This window comes from Natator depressus, chromosome 6 (assembly GCF_965152275.1).
Source record: "Natator depressus isolate rNatDep1 chromosome 6, rNatDep2.hap1, whole genome shotgun sequence".
Taxonomy (NCBI): domain Eukaryota; kingdom Metazoa; phylum Chordata; order Testudines; family Cheloniidae; genus Natator; species Natator depressus.
This window is the reverse complement of record NC_134239.1, coordinates 4674419-4689799: the sequence shown is the minus strand read 5'-3', so window position 1 is coordinate 4689799 and position 15381 is coordinate 4674419. Positions and strand designations below refer to the sequence as shown.

Here is a 15381-nt window from a genome sequence, read left to right as displayed (position 1 = left end):
CCATCCTAAGTGCAGGACCCTGCACTTATCCTTATTGAACCTCATCAGATTTCTTTTGGCCCAATCCTCCAATTTGTCTAGGTCCTTCTGTATCCTATCCCTCCCCTCCAGCGTATCTACCACTCCTCTGTAGTTCCCACTTGGGCCACTCACAAATAGCCTTTGAGCATGCAAGTCACTCCCTGTAGGTCTGTGTACAGATGCAGCCTGCTAGCACACTCCAGTCAAACTCTGGCTTCCATCAGCCTCAGTTACCACATTCAGGGTGACCCCAACATTCTCTAAGTCCTAGATTTCCCCCCACCAAATGTGTATTCTGTACTGCCCTGTCCAACCTTGTCCTGGATAACAAAGGTCTCTGTCGTCCCTGTAAGGATACAATATGCAAAAACGTGACATCCTAAATGGAGTTACCCACACAGTTCACAACACTGGATTAATTTTGATAAAAGAACAAAAAAGTTTATTTGTGTGCAAAGACAGATTTTCAGTGACGACAAAAAATAAGGTGTTAAACTCAGAAATGGTTACAAGAAAAATAAAGATAAAAGACTTTCTCAACTTATCAAACCAGACTTGGTATAAAGTGAAGTTCTTACCACAAGTTCCCATAATCATTGCTGACCACGTTTCAGATCAGGATCTGCATCCAAAGTCCATAGGCTGGTCGTCTCTGTCATCTTCATCTTCTTAGTGAAAAAGAGAGAGATAACTTGGGAGTATTGGTGCCCTCACTTTTATAGTTCAGTCACCCTTTGAAATTCTAGCCTTGGGATTCCTATCCTTAGAAACTTATTAGGACTTTTAAAGTAATAGTTCTGTAGATTTTGTAGCCTACCATCCATGGAAATAGCTTTTGATATGTGGTTAGCTCTATTCTCTTTTTTCAGATACTTGCAGCCTCTCAATAAGAAGTCTGTAGTAAGTCTTGGACACATTCCTCAAGGAATATATAACTTTCAGGGAGGAGATATGGAGAAGTGTGGCAATGGGCACTAATGCTTGTGATGATACAAGCTTCAATCCCATTCACATACCACCAATGTATTTGCGTTGGACTTTCATTCTCCTGTAATGTTGTCATTGTAATTTATGCCATTACGGTTATTTCCATGTTAACTGTTGCGACTTCACTTCAGAATATGCACATGGAAGAGGCAAAGAGGGACCGAGAAAAGATTAAATGGAACCACAAAGATCTGCAGTTAGGTCAAGAGGGATAGACCTTTTGGTCAAGCAAGTAATTTTGGTAACAATATTCTGTTCTCTGAAATTTTGACCAGAGAGAGAAATTTCCAAGTCTGTGTGTTTAAGATTTATGTTGCTGTGTAAATCAAGAGTGGAACTCTTTTAATGATGCTGCAATGGTTATCACTATCAGCTCTAAACACAGCAATCTGTGTTCAAATCTCAGTGAGAACTAAAGGTTTTATCCAATTATTTCATTCAGAGAGAAGGTCAAGGTTTTTTTTTTAAATGAATGTCTAATGTAGGGCCCTGGGTCCATATTTACTCACACAAATAACTGGCCTGATTAACAAAATGCTGAGAATCCAGAAGTTAACATAGATTTTTTTATTTATTTATTTTTTTAGTCTCCTTGTGCCAGAACCATGTCTTTCTAGGTGTTCTGGTGAACCTCTTAAAACGTTGTCAATAATAATATGCTGTTGCAAGTTGTTTACATGTTCAATCATTGCAGGACTTCACTGAAAGCAGCTTTTTAATTATACTCAAGGAGTGTGTATTATTTTTAAAACATTAGGATTTCTAGTGTATTCTAAAGAACCATTGTAACAACTTTCCTAGGGTTGTGGTGAACTCTCTGTCACTGGAAATTTTTCAATAATTTATTTTTTTTTTCTAAAAAATATGCTGTAGTTAACATAGGAATTAATTGCTTGGGTTCTACATCTCTGACTAGCTTCCTGTGATAGATAGAAGGTCAGGATAGATGAGCTCATGGTCCTGTCTCCCCTTAAAATGTATGAATAAGTTCCATTGGATTCCATATCTGTTCTTATATGGCCTTCCTCCTCTTAGGATTGAAACACCTCAATAAGTTCATTAAACAACATGACTAATGTCTGTCACATGTGGGGGGTTCTCTCTCTTTCGTCATTTAACCATAACTGCTGTTCCAGATCAGATCACTGTTTCTTTTGTCTGAAAGTCACCACCCACAGCTGCTTGAGACGAAGGTGAAAGGAACAACCTGTTGGTGAATTATGAAATACGATGCTCATAGGAAAAGATTCCACCAAAACTGAGTCAGTAATTGGGTGTCTGGAACATTTTTAACAGTGGGGGTGCTGAAAGCCAGCCCCCTTACCCATGCCTACCCCACCACTCCCCAGAGCTGGGCTATGAGCAGGGCCATGTCTCATGGAGTGAGTGACCCGGATGGGGTAAGGGGGCCGAGGCTGGGGCCACAGCTGGAGGTGGGCATGGGGCTGGCAGCCAGGACTCCAGGGTGTGGTGGTAATAGGGACCTGAGGCACAAGCCTGGAAGTGGAGCCCCAGGCATGGGGCCAGCAGTGGAGTCCTCGGTGCAGGGCAGCAGGTAGGTCCCTGGGTGTGGGGGTGGAAGCCTGGATCTTGGGCACTGTGCCGGCAGCCAGGACCCTGGGTGCAGAGTGGCATCCGGGCCGCTGGGTGTGGGGCAGTAGCGGGGACCCCTCAAAAACATGCGGGTATTGCAGCACCCCTTGTACCTCTAGTTCCCATGCCTGTGGGTGTTTTATACACTAAATAATTAACTTTTATACAAAGAGAAAAGAAAATCACTTACAATTTAAATAGGTGTGTTTTCAATAATCTTACAAGCAGTATTATTAACCAAGACAGAACCAAGACAGAAGTAGCAGAAAGATAGCAGCTTGAAGCTCTGAATTCAGAGGGAAACATTTGGACTTTCCCTAAAGAACTGAAATGAATAGACACAGATTTCCTGAAAATCCCTGGCAAATACTTATAAGCCACCCCACTTCCCCCATGACATTGTAGAGCTATCCCCATTCACATTTTTCATTTCACTCCAAATGTCACTTTTCTGCCCCATGGTCAATCTCATTGGGCCTTGTCATAAATATAAAGGGAAGTGTAAACACCTTTAAAATCCCTCCTGGCCATAGGAAAAACCCTTTCACTTGTAAAGGGATAAGAAGCTAGGCACCTGACCAAAATGACCAATGAGGAGACAAGATACTTTCAAAAGCTGGCGGGGGGGGGGGGGGGGGCAAAGGCTCTCTCTGTCTGTGTGATGCTTTTGCCGGAATAAGAATAGGAATGGAGTCTTAGAATTTAGTAAGTAATCTAGCTAGATATGTGTTAGATTCTGATTTCCTTAAATGTCTGAGAAAATAAGCTGTGCTGAATGGAATGGATATTCCTGTTTTTGTGTATTTTTGTAACTTAAGGTTTTGCCTAGAGGGATTCTCTATGTTTTGAATCTAATTACCCTGTAAGGTATTTACCATCCTGATTTTACAGAGGTGATTCTTTTACTTTTTCTTCTATTAAAATTCTTCTTTTAAGAACCTGATTGCTTTTTCATTGTTCTTAAGATTCAAGGGTTTGGGTCTGCGTTCACCTATGCAAATTTATGAGGATTTCTATCAAGCCTTCCCCAGGAAAGTGGGTGTAGGGTTTGGGGAGGATTTTTGGGGGAAAGATGTTTCCAAGCAGGCTCTTTTCCAGTTATATATCTGTTAGATGCTTGGTGGTGGCAGCAATAAAGTCCAAGGGAAAAAGGAAAATAGTTTGTACCTTGGGGAAGTTTTAACCTAAGCTGGTAAAAATAAGCTTAGGAAGTTTTCATGCAGATCCCCACATCTGTACCCTAGAGTTCAGAGTGGGGAAGGAACCTTGACAGGCCCACAGAAGGGTAACTGTACAGTCAGGAGAGTCTGAACCATGGAATGCACAAAGTCCCCCACCCATGAAGCCACCACCAGCTGCACACCTCCTCGTTCATAATGGCCGTATAATGGAGGGGTTTGCAGATCGCAATGTAACGATCAAATGCCATCACTGTGAGGAGGAAACTGAACAGCTGTGCTATGCAGCCAGCAAAGGGGATGGTTCTCCTTTCAACAAGCAAGTCTGCGATCAGCTTTGGGGCTGTGACCAAGGGATAGCAGATGTCTACGAAGGACAGGAAGCTCAGGAAGAAATACACAGGGGAGTTCAGACACTCACTGCACTTTATGGTGACAATGATGAGCAGATTTCCCAGTACGTTAAGTATATAGAAAAGTAAAAACAGCACAAAACACACTCACTATAACTTCTGATCCTGGGAGAATCCCAACAGAATGAATTCAGACACATTGTTTGTATTCTCCATGTATTCGGCATAGGAGACAACTTTAAGGTGCTGAATAAAATCACCTGTCGAGACACAGATTAAGGCATATCATCAATAAAAAAGTCAATGTTGATTACTCTCACAGTGAATATTGAGCTGTATTAACCAAATAAATAGATTTTGACCAAAAATAAACCAATATCAATATTCCACTCAAAGAACACTAGAAGTTGATGGTCAACTCAATATGAAAAGCTAAGATATATGAACATGTATTGCAATTTATTTCTATTGTATTGTTATATATGCTCACTAAGCCTATTGTTCAACTGTGTTCTTTTAAACAGGAAGAATAGCCTTCTCACATTGTCCCTTGGGCTTATAAATGCCCATTTTATGTACTTAATTGTTGACTTGAAAATCCAAATATGGGACTGAGATGTTCCACTGAGGAGGCCATGTTTGAAAATTGGTGCATGAATATTTTCATCGGAAATCTCTGGAAATCTCTGTTATAGTCATGAATATGATTTGTATATTAAAGCTTTAAAGGGGAATAAGATAAATGTACATTAGAAAATTGCTTTTTAGTATTTTACCTCTGATAACTCAAGCAGAAGTTCAGTTTATTATCATCAGAATTCAGACACAGTTAGCACACATTGCTCCAGACCTCTATTGTTCATTTCTGAAGAGGTAAATGATAAAAACTCATCACATGTTTGTTTTCTCATCAGTCATGATCCAGGATTATCTTCTTGAGTGTAACAATCAGAAAATATTGATTTCTCTTGCCACGGACATCAGGATTTAGTTTCTCATGGGAACATACCATATTGATTGAGGAAACTGCACATCTGTCAATATTCACTTCAAGGAACTATAAACCAGTGTTTCCTAAGCCTTAAATATGGAAAGCATTCATACTAAAAGAGAATGACAACAGAGGAAACCTTTTCTCTAAAATGCCTACTGAATATTGTTAGTTTGCAGAACTATCATCTTTCTACACATCACATTTTTTTCATTTCACTCTCAAAGTCACTTTTCTACTCCATAATTTGAAAAGGTGGTGTGAAATTTTCATACAAAAGTTGTTAGCGAAGTGCACGTCGTGAGGCATTGCTCCATGTGCTCATTCTGAAATTCTCCCTGAAAAGAGGTGAGGGTGACCTTCAGGACCACTGGCTGAAAGTCTTAAAATTTTTAAAAATACTTCAAGAATATTTCAAAAAATGTAAGAAACAAAAACAGCCAGGAAAAATGAAAACTTTCAGTGAGCTTTTTGTGAAAATTTCCACACACAACTTCCCTCCATTTTTCAAACAACTATGGAGCTGGTTGTATTGCCTCACATTTGAGGGGGTGGGGTGTACCCCAGATTTTTATCAAGCTAATTGCAACCATATTGTCTGCATTCAGCCACTGTGAATTAATAAAATAGAACATCACATAGTTAAGAGTTAATTTGAGCAAGCAGGGCTTCTGGAGGCAAAGTCAAATGTTCACTACACGTTTGCAGTTTCTGCTAATCGGAATGGGAGGAGGGGAGAAAAGAGTCAACAAATTGAGACTGAAAGAAAATAAGTGGATGAGGACTTTGCATTTTGGCGCCTTTAATATAGACACTTATTATGACTAAGATTGTTAGGAATGTTTGTTGATAAGTAATTTATTGAAGTTAGGAGAGGTAATGACCCAGTAGGGGTCACTATGAGCTATGCGTTTGGTAAACGTTAGTTATAAAAAGACTAGATAAAAAAGTGTACTTTACAGCAGCTTTCTGAAGCTGTCCTGGGAGATCATTTTTCTGACCCCATACTCCCTGGCCGGGAAGTGACTGGCCATCACGGACCTGCTACAAATTTCTCAATACCATCTCAGATTCTACATATTTATTTTGGATGTTCTAAACCTGTTGCTTATGTCTGTGTGTGCTTAAATCTAATACATTGTAGTTTGAGATAAGAGCAAGCTTACTTGTATTAATCTTTCATCAGACAGAATTGCTGTGTTCCCATTGATTTATTCCTGACATTGCCTGGGGTGAAACAGTTAAGTTACCACTGCTTTGGGTTTTGAAAACCCTGGGTAACCGTTGAAATGTCATGCATTTTTTAATTTAAATAAATAAAATAATTTTGGGGGGGAAAATAACAATTGTCTTCTGGCACAGTTCAGGGCAACTGCCCCTGTATTCCCCCTCTGTGGTCCAGAAAGTGCCCCGACTCTTAGATTTATGGCTCCCCATCTGTCACCTCTCTCGGATGTGGACAAGGTGTCCCTCCCCTTTCTGACCAAAATTTTCCAGGCTGTAAAGTTCCCTGCCTATACTGTGAATTCCCCAGCAAGTGAGATTCCATGAGCCAGCCTGCTTTACTTTTCTCCTCAGAGATAGAAAACAGTATAATTGTCATAGTTATCACACAGATCTTTCTAAGCAAGCACATTTATCCTTAAGGTAAAAGTGTTACACAGAAAACAAATTAAAACAATAAAAGAATCTACACACCCACTAAAAAGCTTTCAAGAGATCACTGCCCACCCTCTCAACTCCAATAAGGGCTTTGGCAGGTGACAGTCCTTCTAACCCTTCCCTAAGTGCTGGGGGCCCTCCCCTTGGACAGAAGTTCTGTGCATTTGCTGGACCAGAAAGGCGGCCCTGAGTCAGTTTAAACTCAGGTTATTGATCCAAAAGCCCTTTCTTTGTCTGTTGATCTCTGAAGAATCTGAGAGAATTTGTCTAATTACCTCCCACTGGAGCGCTGTAGTCCCCTCTGCCATGCAATTCCATATATTCACTGGCCTACAATGTTACATAAACTTATTACAGTAAGCTCTCCCCAAAAATATGGCAGGAAATTGCCATCCCTGTCAGACATTCCCCTTGCTCTGTTTTTATATTTTTAACAGTTTGTGGTCTGTGATATGCAGGAAATTAGACTATCTGATAGTTGCCTTCTGGCCTTAAACTCTACAAATTAGTTATTTATTATTATAATTATTTTATTTTATTATTTTATTATTTGAAAAACATATAGTAAAATACCCCAGAGAGTTTGCAATTAGATCCATCTGATTTGGCTCCTGCTCCAATATACAGCCTTCATTCTTACTGTTCTTATTTGTATTAATGTGGGCACCTAGGAGCCCACCAGCACCCCATTGTGCTAGGTGCTGTACACATAGACACAACAGAGAGACAGTCCTGGCCTCAAAGAGTTTGCAGTCTAAGACAGGAGTCCACAGATGTTAGACAGGTGGGGAAGTACGAGAAAACAGACACAACACTGGGCAGTTGTCTCAATAAAACAGTGGCCTAATCATTGTCAAGTTTCTGGAGACAGTGAGAGCAAACGTGAGTTTTCAGGAGGGACTGGAAGGAGGATAATGAGAAAACTTTGTGACTATTTCTAGGGAGCTCCTCCCAAGTGTGAGGGGCATGGGAGGAAAGCACAATGGTTCTTGTCCAAAAATTTAACAAGTGGGTGATGAAGGCTGTGCTTACTGACCAATCTGAGGTGAATGGTGACCTTTCAATAGTGAATGGTGTTAGGTTCATCTGGGATAGGTTGTGAAGGGTCCTGAAAGTGACGACAAGCAAAGCGAAAGGGGAGCCAATAAAGGGATGTCATGGTCAAACCAATGGGCTAGAAAAATTATCTTTGCAGTAGCAATCTGAATAGATATGAGCAAGGTAAGACTGCATTTGTGATTACATGAATCACATGGATAGACTCAAGCCTGAGCAATTTTAAGGGGTGGAATTGGCAGTATGAGTGAGAAAATTCCTATATGAGTTCTGAAATGGTTCAAAGAGACAGCACTTCTGGGAAAAGCCATTTTTTTTAGGGTGAGATATTCAGAAGTGCCTAAGGGAGTGACCAGTACAAGTTCCAGGGAAAGTATTATCTGCATTTTACATAGTGAGGAAGTGAGGCAAAGACGGTGAGTGCTCAAATTAAAAAAAAAAAGTGCTTTAACTTTGAGTGCCCATATTTAAACACCTGGGCTGACATCAAAAGTGCCTGAGTGACATTTTCAGCAATTTTCAATGGGGCTGTAGCTCTCAAGAGTCTAAAACCAGCGTCCTGTGTGGATACAAAATTTGTAACAGCATCCGATCCGCAAAAATGATCCATGGATATAAAGCGAATATCCACAGATTTTCAGGGCTCCAGATACAAAGTTTGTGTCTGCATCCGGTCCATGATCCACATAAATGGTCCACAGATATAAAACGGATATCTGTGGATTTGCAGGGCTCTAATTAAAGGGACCAGTTTTGAATCTATTTTCCAATATATATCACATTTTGCACCTTCTGAGGTGAGTGACCCCATGAGCATCTGATCAGGATTCGGGGGATGGGAGGGGAGGAATGGGCCAGCTCTCTTTGAAACAAAGAAAAGGGGAAGAAAGAAAACACCCAGAAGTTTGAGCAGTAATTGGAAACAACACGTCTTTGTGTAGTTATCCCTAGGGGACGTGAAGTTTTTAATGATCCCATCTGTGTCTGCCCTGAACTGAAGAACTCTGGGGCTCTCCAAGGAGTCCATCCCCAAATTTCACTGAAACAAGTCTATAAACCAGACCTCCAAACACAATCTGCTTTGCAGTCAAGAGTAACAGACGTCTCCCTCCTGCAGGTAGGTTTAATTGCTCTGGTTTTGAGGGAAGTGGAATAAATATTCTCTTTTGGTTCTGGCAATTTTGAATTAATTCTGATTCAGAGCCAAATCTCATGGAGATCAGATTTATTGACTCCAGAAATCCTGACTTTTCTAAGAAGGCTGCATCCTCAGGTGGTGTCCGTTGCCTAACTTCACTAAAGCCAATTTTCCATGTACACATGCTGACGATCTGGCTCATTAGAGCAGAGCAGTAGCTCTGCTGTAGAAAGGGTTGAGACTCACTTATCATTGGCTCTAAAATCCACAGCTTTACTCAGACTGTCTTGAAAATGGCTGATCCTCGTGGAGGTCTAGGGTAGGGTTAATGGACTAAATCTGGAGTCATGCGTGCAAGGGAGAGCCCCTTGAAAAGTCCCCGGATATCAGAATTGTACAGTTCACATCATGTTGTTTTGTGAATGCCCTGGGCACACTGGGGCTCTGATTCTCCCCAGACTGTTCTCACCTTCTCGGGGTTGATCCCAGCTAGTGTCTGGCACCCACTGACCCTCTGAGGAAAGGAACATTTCAAAAGTTATTCAAGGTAAACTTTCATGTGCAGGGGGAGCGCTGAAAGCCAGAGGGTTTGCAGGCAGCCTGGCCTCAGAACAACAAGGTGGTTCAAGATGGCTGGATCCCAGTGCCCACCTTGCTCTGTGATTTTTGAATCCTGGCTTTGGCAGATTTCCACACATGTGTATTGTGTATGTATGACAAGGAGGAAGGTGGAGAGGAGAGCTGAATTGCATGTGTGTGTGCGTGTGGTGGGAGGGAAAGCTTGGAGCAGCCAGGTCTTTTGTGAGATGGTCACAGCAATGGATGTGGTGGAGGGTTGGGCGTTGGAGAAGTGGTAGAATAATGTGTGTGTGTGGGGGGGGGGGGGAATATCCACTGTCCAAACACTAGGGCTTCGAAAACCCAGTTCGATGCCTCAAGCCCTGAAGAAGAACTGACTTTTGAACAATGTAGGGTTGTTATTTTCCTGTGATCCCTTGATGTATAAGAGATCATCCTTGTCATAAATATAAAGGAAAGAGTAAACCCCTTTAAAACCCCTCCTGGCCAGAGGAAAAATCCTCTCACTTGTAAAGGGTTAAGAAGCTAGGATAACCTCGCTGGCACCTGACCAAAATGACCAATGAGGAGACAAGATACTTTCAAAAGCTGGGGGGAGGAAAAAACAAAGGGGCTGTGTCTGTCTGGGTGATGCTTTTGCTGGGGACAGAACGGGAATGGAGTCTTAGAACTTAGTAAGTCATCTAGCTAGATATGCGTTAGATTATGATTTCTTTAAATGGCTGAGGAAATAAGCTGTGCTGAATAGAATGAATATTCCTGTCTGTGTGTCTTTTTTGTAACTTAAGGTTTTGCCTAGAGGGATTCTCTATGTTTTGAATCTTATTACCCTGTAAGGTATTTACCATTCTGATTTTACAGAGGTGATTCTTTTTACTGTTTCTTCTATTAAAATGTTTCTTTTCAAGAACTGAATGCTTTTTTCATTGTTCTAAGATCCAAGGGTTTGGGTCTGTGGTCACCTATGCAAACTGGTGAGGATTTTAACCAAACCTTCCCCAGGAAGTGGGGTGCAAAGGTTGGGAAGATTTTTGGGGGAAAGACTTTCCAAACAACGTTTTCCCAATAAACCCAGATAAACGTTTGGTGGTGGCAGTGGAAGTCCAAGGGCAAAGGGTAATATAGTTTGTACCTTGGGGAAGTTTTAACCTAAGCTGGTAAAAGTAAGCTTGGGGGGGTTTCATGCAGGTCCCCAATCTGTACCCTAGAGTTCAGAGTGGGGAAGGAACCTTGACAGTCCTCAAAGGGACCTTTTCTCTCTGGGAGCTCAGAGACGCTGACAGAGCAGAACCATAAGTGGCATAACTGGTGGGATGGAAAGTCGAGCCACCTGTGCCCTTCCCCACACATAACCCCCCCCACCACCACCATTGCCCCACAATTATTCCCCAGGACTGTTTCACTAGGTGGAGGGAGGCGGCGCTTCTTCCCTCTACTTTTCCTGGGTCAAGGGAAGGAACCCCAAACTCCCCCCTTCTCCACACTGCAGTGGGGAAGGGGTAGGCTCACCCTTCCCTTGGTGCTTCTGCTTCCAGGGGAAGGGGGAGGTCAGAACAGAACTGGGAAGTGTGGGGAAGAAAGGAGGGCATCGGAGCTCAACAGTGGGAAGTCTAGCAGGAGCTTCTACTCTCCCTCCCCCCAGAAAAGCCTCCTCACAGCCAAGCTCTCTAATTGTGTCCCTCTTCAAACAATTGCCTCCACTGACTCCGTGTTAATCCTTGCGCTGGTCCTGCATCCTCGACCTGCAGGAGGCCACGTGATTGGAGGACTGGTCTGCTCTGTACAGACAGAGAAACAGGAGACAAGGAGATGATGTAAAGATAGTGAAGGGACTGACATTCAGCTCCTGCCTTCTGTGGCCATGGGAATCCTTGCCAAAGGGGCAGTGGCTGAGGAGAGCTGGGCAGTGGAACATGAGGATGCCAAAATTATTGGACCAGAGAGTGCGAGTGGTTCGGGCACACACCTCATGGGCAGAAGACCCTGGGTCCAGTCCCCCTGCGCCAATTATTCTTTCTTTATCCACAGTGGAACAGCTTCAACAGGAGAGACACGATATCCCAGAGGCCAGAGGTTAGAGCGCTCTCCTGAGAGGTGGGAGATACCTGTTTAAATCCTTTCTTCCCTCTCTGCCAGGGAAGGGGAATGGAACCTGGGTCTCCCACATCCCGGGTGAGTTCTCTAACCACTGGGCCAAAAGTTATCATGGGGGCAGGAGCACCACAGCTGCCTCCTTCCGCCATTTTGTGTAGAACGAGGCTGGTGTCCAATTCATTCCCTCAAGAAACTGCTACAAAGCCAGGAGAGGAGTACCTGTGTGGGGGTTGCTAGTAGAGAGAGTCACATAAATTCAGGTGGAAGGGAGGTGCCGATCTGTGAGGAAGGGGCAGTGCTTCGCAAATCGGTGGGTCCCACTGGCAAGCTTAGGAGACTTCCCACCTGGCATGCTGTGGGCTGTTGTGGAATGCATTTTAAGGTGCCTATCTGTCCCCATTCATTGTACAGGGAGATTGTGGAAGCTCCTTCACTGGAGGTCTTCAAAAGGAGGCTAGAGAGCCAACTGCCTTGGATGGTTTGGGCACAACAAATCCTGCCTCTTGGCAGGGGGTGAGACTGGATGACCCTTGCGGTCCCTGCGACCGCTACGGTTCTATGATTCTACAGGGAGGTACCTAACTCGGCTTTCTGGATTGCACTGCTGTGCTTGTTTTTGTTTAGGCACCTAAACGTGAGGTGCCAGGATACTCGGAGCTGCAATGCCTGAGTCCCTTCATGGATTCCAGCCTATGAGACTTAAACACTGAGGGCCAGACGATCATCCCCATGGACATGCCAAATAGCATCAGAACCCACCATTGCTCCCGTCGAAGTGAATAGCACCACCTCCCAGCTGGGGTAAGTTTGCTGCTCACATGAGGAAAGGTATTGGATCTGGTGCTCTGAGTGAAGGAACTTTTTTTTTTTCTTCAGAAAGGCAGGGCTGTAAAACTGGGCTTGCGATAAACATGGCCGTGCAGCTTTAAGAGCTGAGTCACTGCGGTAATGTGAGGAGTGGAACTGGAGAAAGAGGGTCAGTTTTCTGGAGGGACCTAGTTTATTGTGACATCAGGAGCTCAGGAGTGCGAACAGGGGTCAGGCTACTTGTGCACAAATGCTAGAGGCTTTGCATAGAACGCTGGGTAGCCCCAGGCTGCTGAATAAAGTTCTCTTTCCTGCAACTCCCTGCCTGCCCATATCCCTTATTGCTAATGAAACAACTAGCCTGGCTCCATAAAGACAGTGCATAAGCACCCATGCCTCATATACGTTCGCACCCCAAGTAGTACTTTGCCCTGCAAAAAGTCTCATTGCCCAGTGGTCTCACTAATTGATGTGGGTGATTGTATCAGAATCTGACTGTGGAAACGACATTGTGCAGGTGGGTGGGTTGTTAGCCACAAAGATTGATCTCAAGAGCATGAGCCACCACTCCCTGAGCTAGAAAACCTAGCTTGAAGCCAGTGCTGGACTCTGAACACTACATGTAGGTCAGACAGTAGAGGGAAACAGAGATCTTCATGGTGGGTGTGAGGCTTATGGAATCCTGAGATGGATCCACTGCCGAGAGTGTATGCTTTGTTGAAAGTAACAAAGTTTGAGGTGTTTGCATTCAGCCCTCATTTGTCTCCTTTTTTAGTGTAGGCCTCACTTTCTCACCTGCAGTGGAGAGTGCATCTGGGATAAATGACGGAGAGGAATCACACTGCAGTGAGTGAGTTTGTCTTGTTGGGATTCACACAAGACCCAAAGCTGCAGGTCATCCTCCTTGTGATGTTTCTGTTGATCTACCTGCTGATCCTAGTGGGGAACCTCACCTTGGTCACCTTAATCAGGACTGACTACCAGCTTCACAACCCCATGTACTTTTTCATCAGCAACCTGGCCCTCTTAGATGTTGGTTACACCACCATTATCACTTCCAGCATACTGATTACTTTAGTATCAGCGAGAAAAGTCATTTTGTTCCCTTTGTGTGCTCTGCAATTCTTCTTCTTATGCATCGCATTGTCCTGTGAATGTTACCTCTTGGGTGTCATGGCATACGATCGCTTCATGGCCATCTGCAACCCATTGCGCTACACTGTCATCATGTCCAAGCGGTTTTGCATGCTGCTGGTGCTGGGGTCATACCTAGTGGGCTGCATGAATGCAATTGTTCAAACTATGTTTATATTCCGTTTGTCCTTCTGTGACTCGAATGTCATCAACCATTTCTTCTGTGATGTACCCCCCATCCTGAAACTGTCCTGCTCTGACACCCACATCACAAACATTGTTCATTTCACCTGTACCGCTGTGGTGGTAACACCTACTATCTTGATCATCCTTATCTCCTACATATACATTGTGGTCGCCATCCTAAGGATCAACTCTGCCAAGGGCCAACTCAAAGCTTTCTCCACCTGCGCCTCCCACCTGACGGCCATCACCATCTTCTACGGAACAGGCTCTTTCATGTATTTACAGCCCAGTTCAAAGTACCCCATAGATCAGGACAAAATCATTTCTTTGTTTTATACCCTTGTGATCCCCATGTTGAACCCCCTGATCTACAGCCTGAGGAACAAGGAAGTGAAAGAGGCCTTTATGAGGATGTTACACAGTAAGATTTATTCTCCGTGAATTTAAATGTTGGGAATGGGTTTTTTAATGGTAAACAGGAGTGAAAGTGGGGAGTGAGTTCTTTACATCATTATCTTGGTTTTTGTGAATTACCAACCTTGTTTGTCTTGCACCAAAAAAACCTAAGGGGCAGGTTTTCCAAGGAGATCTGCACCAAACAGCTATGATTTGGCAAGTCGTCAAGGAGCCAGCTTCTCAGAGCTGCTCAACTCCCAGTTAGGAACCATTTTGTGCTAAGGCCACGTTGCCATCCTCAAGGGAAGGGCAGGCTGGTCCCGTGGTTCAGGCATTGGCTGAGGACATAGAAAACCTGGGTTCAATTTCTGCGTCCACAATGGACTTCCCTTTTGAGCTTGGGCAAGTCACTTAGCCTCTCTGTGCCTCTGTTCTCCATCCTTACAACGGGGATGGTGGCACTGCCCGGTCTCCCAGAGTGCTGATAGGAGAGAAACGTTAAAGAAAAAGACAGTAAAATGCTCAGAGAGCTACTGATGTAAGCAATAGGCATTATTTTTATTATTATTTATTGATTTATTAAGTGTTTTAAAAGCATGAGCTGGGTCCTCTAATAATGAGAGTGGCTGAAAAATCATTTATATTTCATAATAATAATGAGGTGTGTGTGCTCATTATTTGCCTTCTAGTTTTTGAATATTTGAGTTATTCGAACTAGTGAATATTTGGGTGAACTCTGGTCATGTTTGGAAGATTTCATTACAGGGTCTTTCTTAAAGTTAAGGGCATGTGCCAGTGAGCCACTTAGGGGCATTTCATCACTGCCTTATACAGTACTAGTCCACTTATTTTGTACAACCTTCTACTTACTCACCAACAGCCCTTTCGGTTTCATGGATGTCCACATCTAATTTACATCTGATAGTTGCCTGGTTGTCGATGCTAAAAGTTTTGTGTGGGTTTGTTCTTCTCAGGTTTCTAAGGATCACCTGAAAAAATTACATACAAACAAAGCATTGGAAGTAAGTTATGCCTACTGAGAATTTGGTCCCATACATACATCAGTGACAGAAATGGCAAACACAGGCATGGTGTTGAGACTATCACATTAACTTTAAAAATGTTATCTGTAAGTCGGTGAGCAAAAACTCAGGAAACATGACAACATCATAGACTGTCATATTAAGAGGTGCCCAGAAAATATTC

The 15381-nt window shown here is 43.2% G+C and overlaps 1 protein-coding gene and 1 pseudogene across 1 annotated transcript; one reads left to right on the top strand and one right to left on the bottom strand.

Moving 5' to 3' along the window:
• Positions 1-3848: 3848 nt before the first annotated feature.
• Positions 3849-4348, bottom strand: LOC141989054 (olfactory receptor 4S2-like; annotated as a pseudogene).
• Positions 4349-13278: 8930 nt separating this feature from the next.
• Positions 13279-14220, top strand: LOC141989053 (olfactory receptor 5AR1-like). The gene has a single exon (XM_074955294.1). The coding sequence runs from the start codon at positions 13282-13284 to the stop codon at positions 14218-14220; it is 939 nt and encodes a 312-aa protein (XP_074811395.1). The 5' UTR covers positions 13279-13281.
• Positions 14221-15381: the final 1161 nt, after the last annotated feature.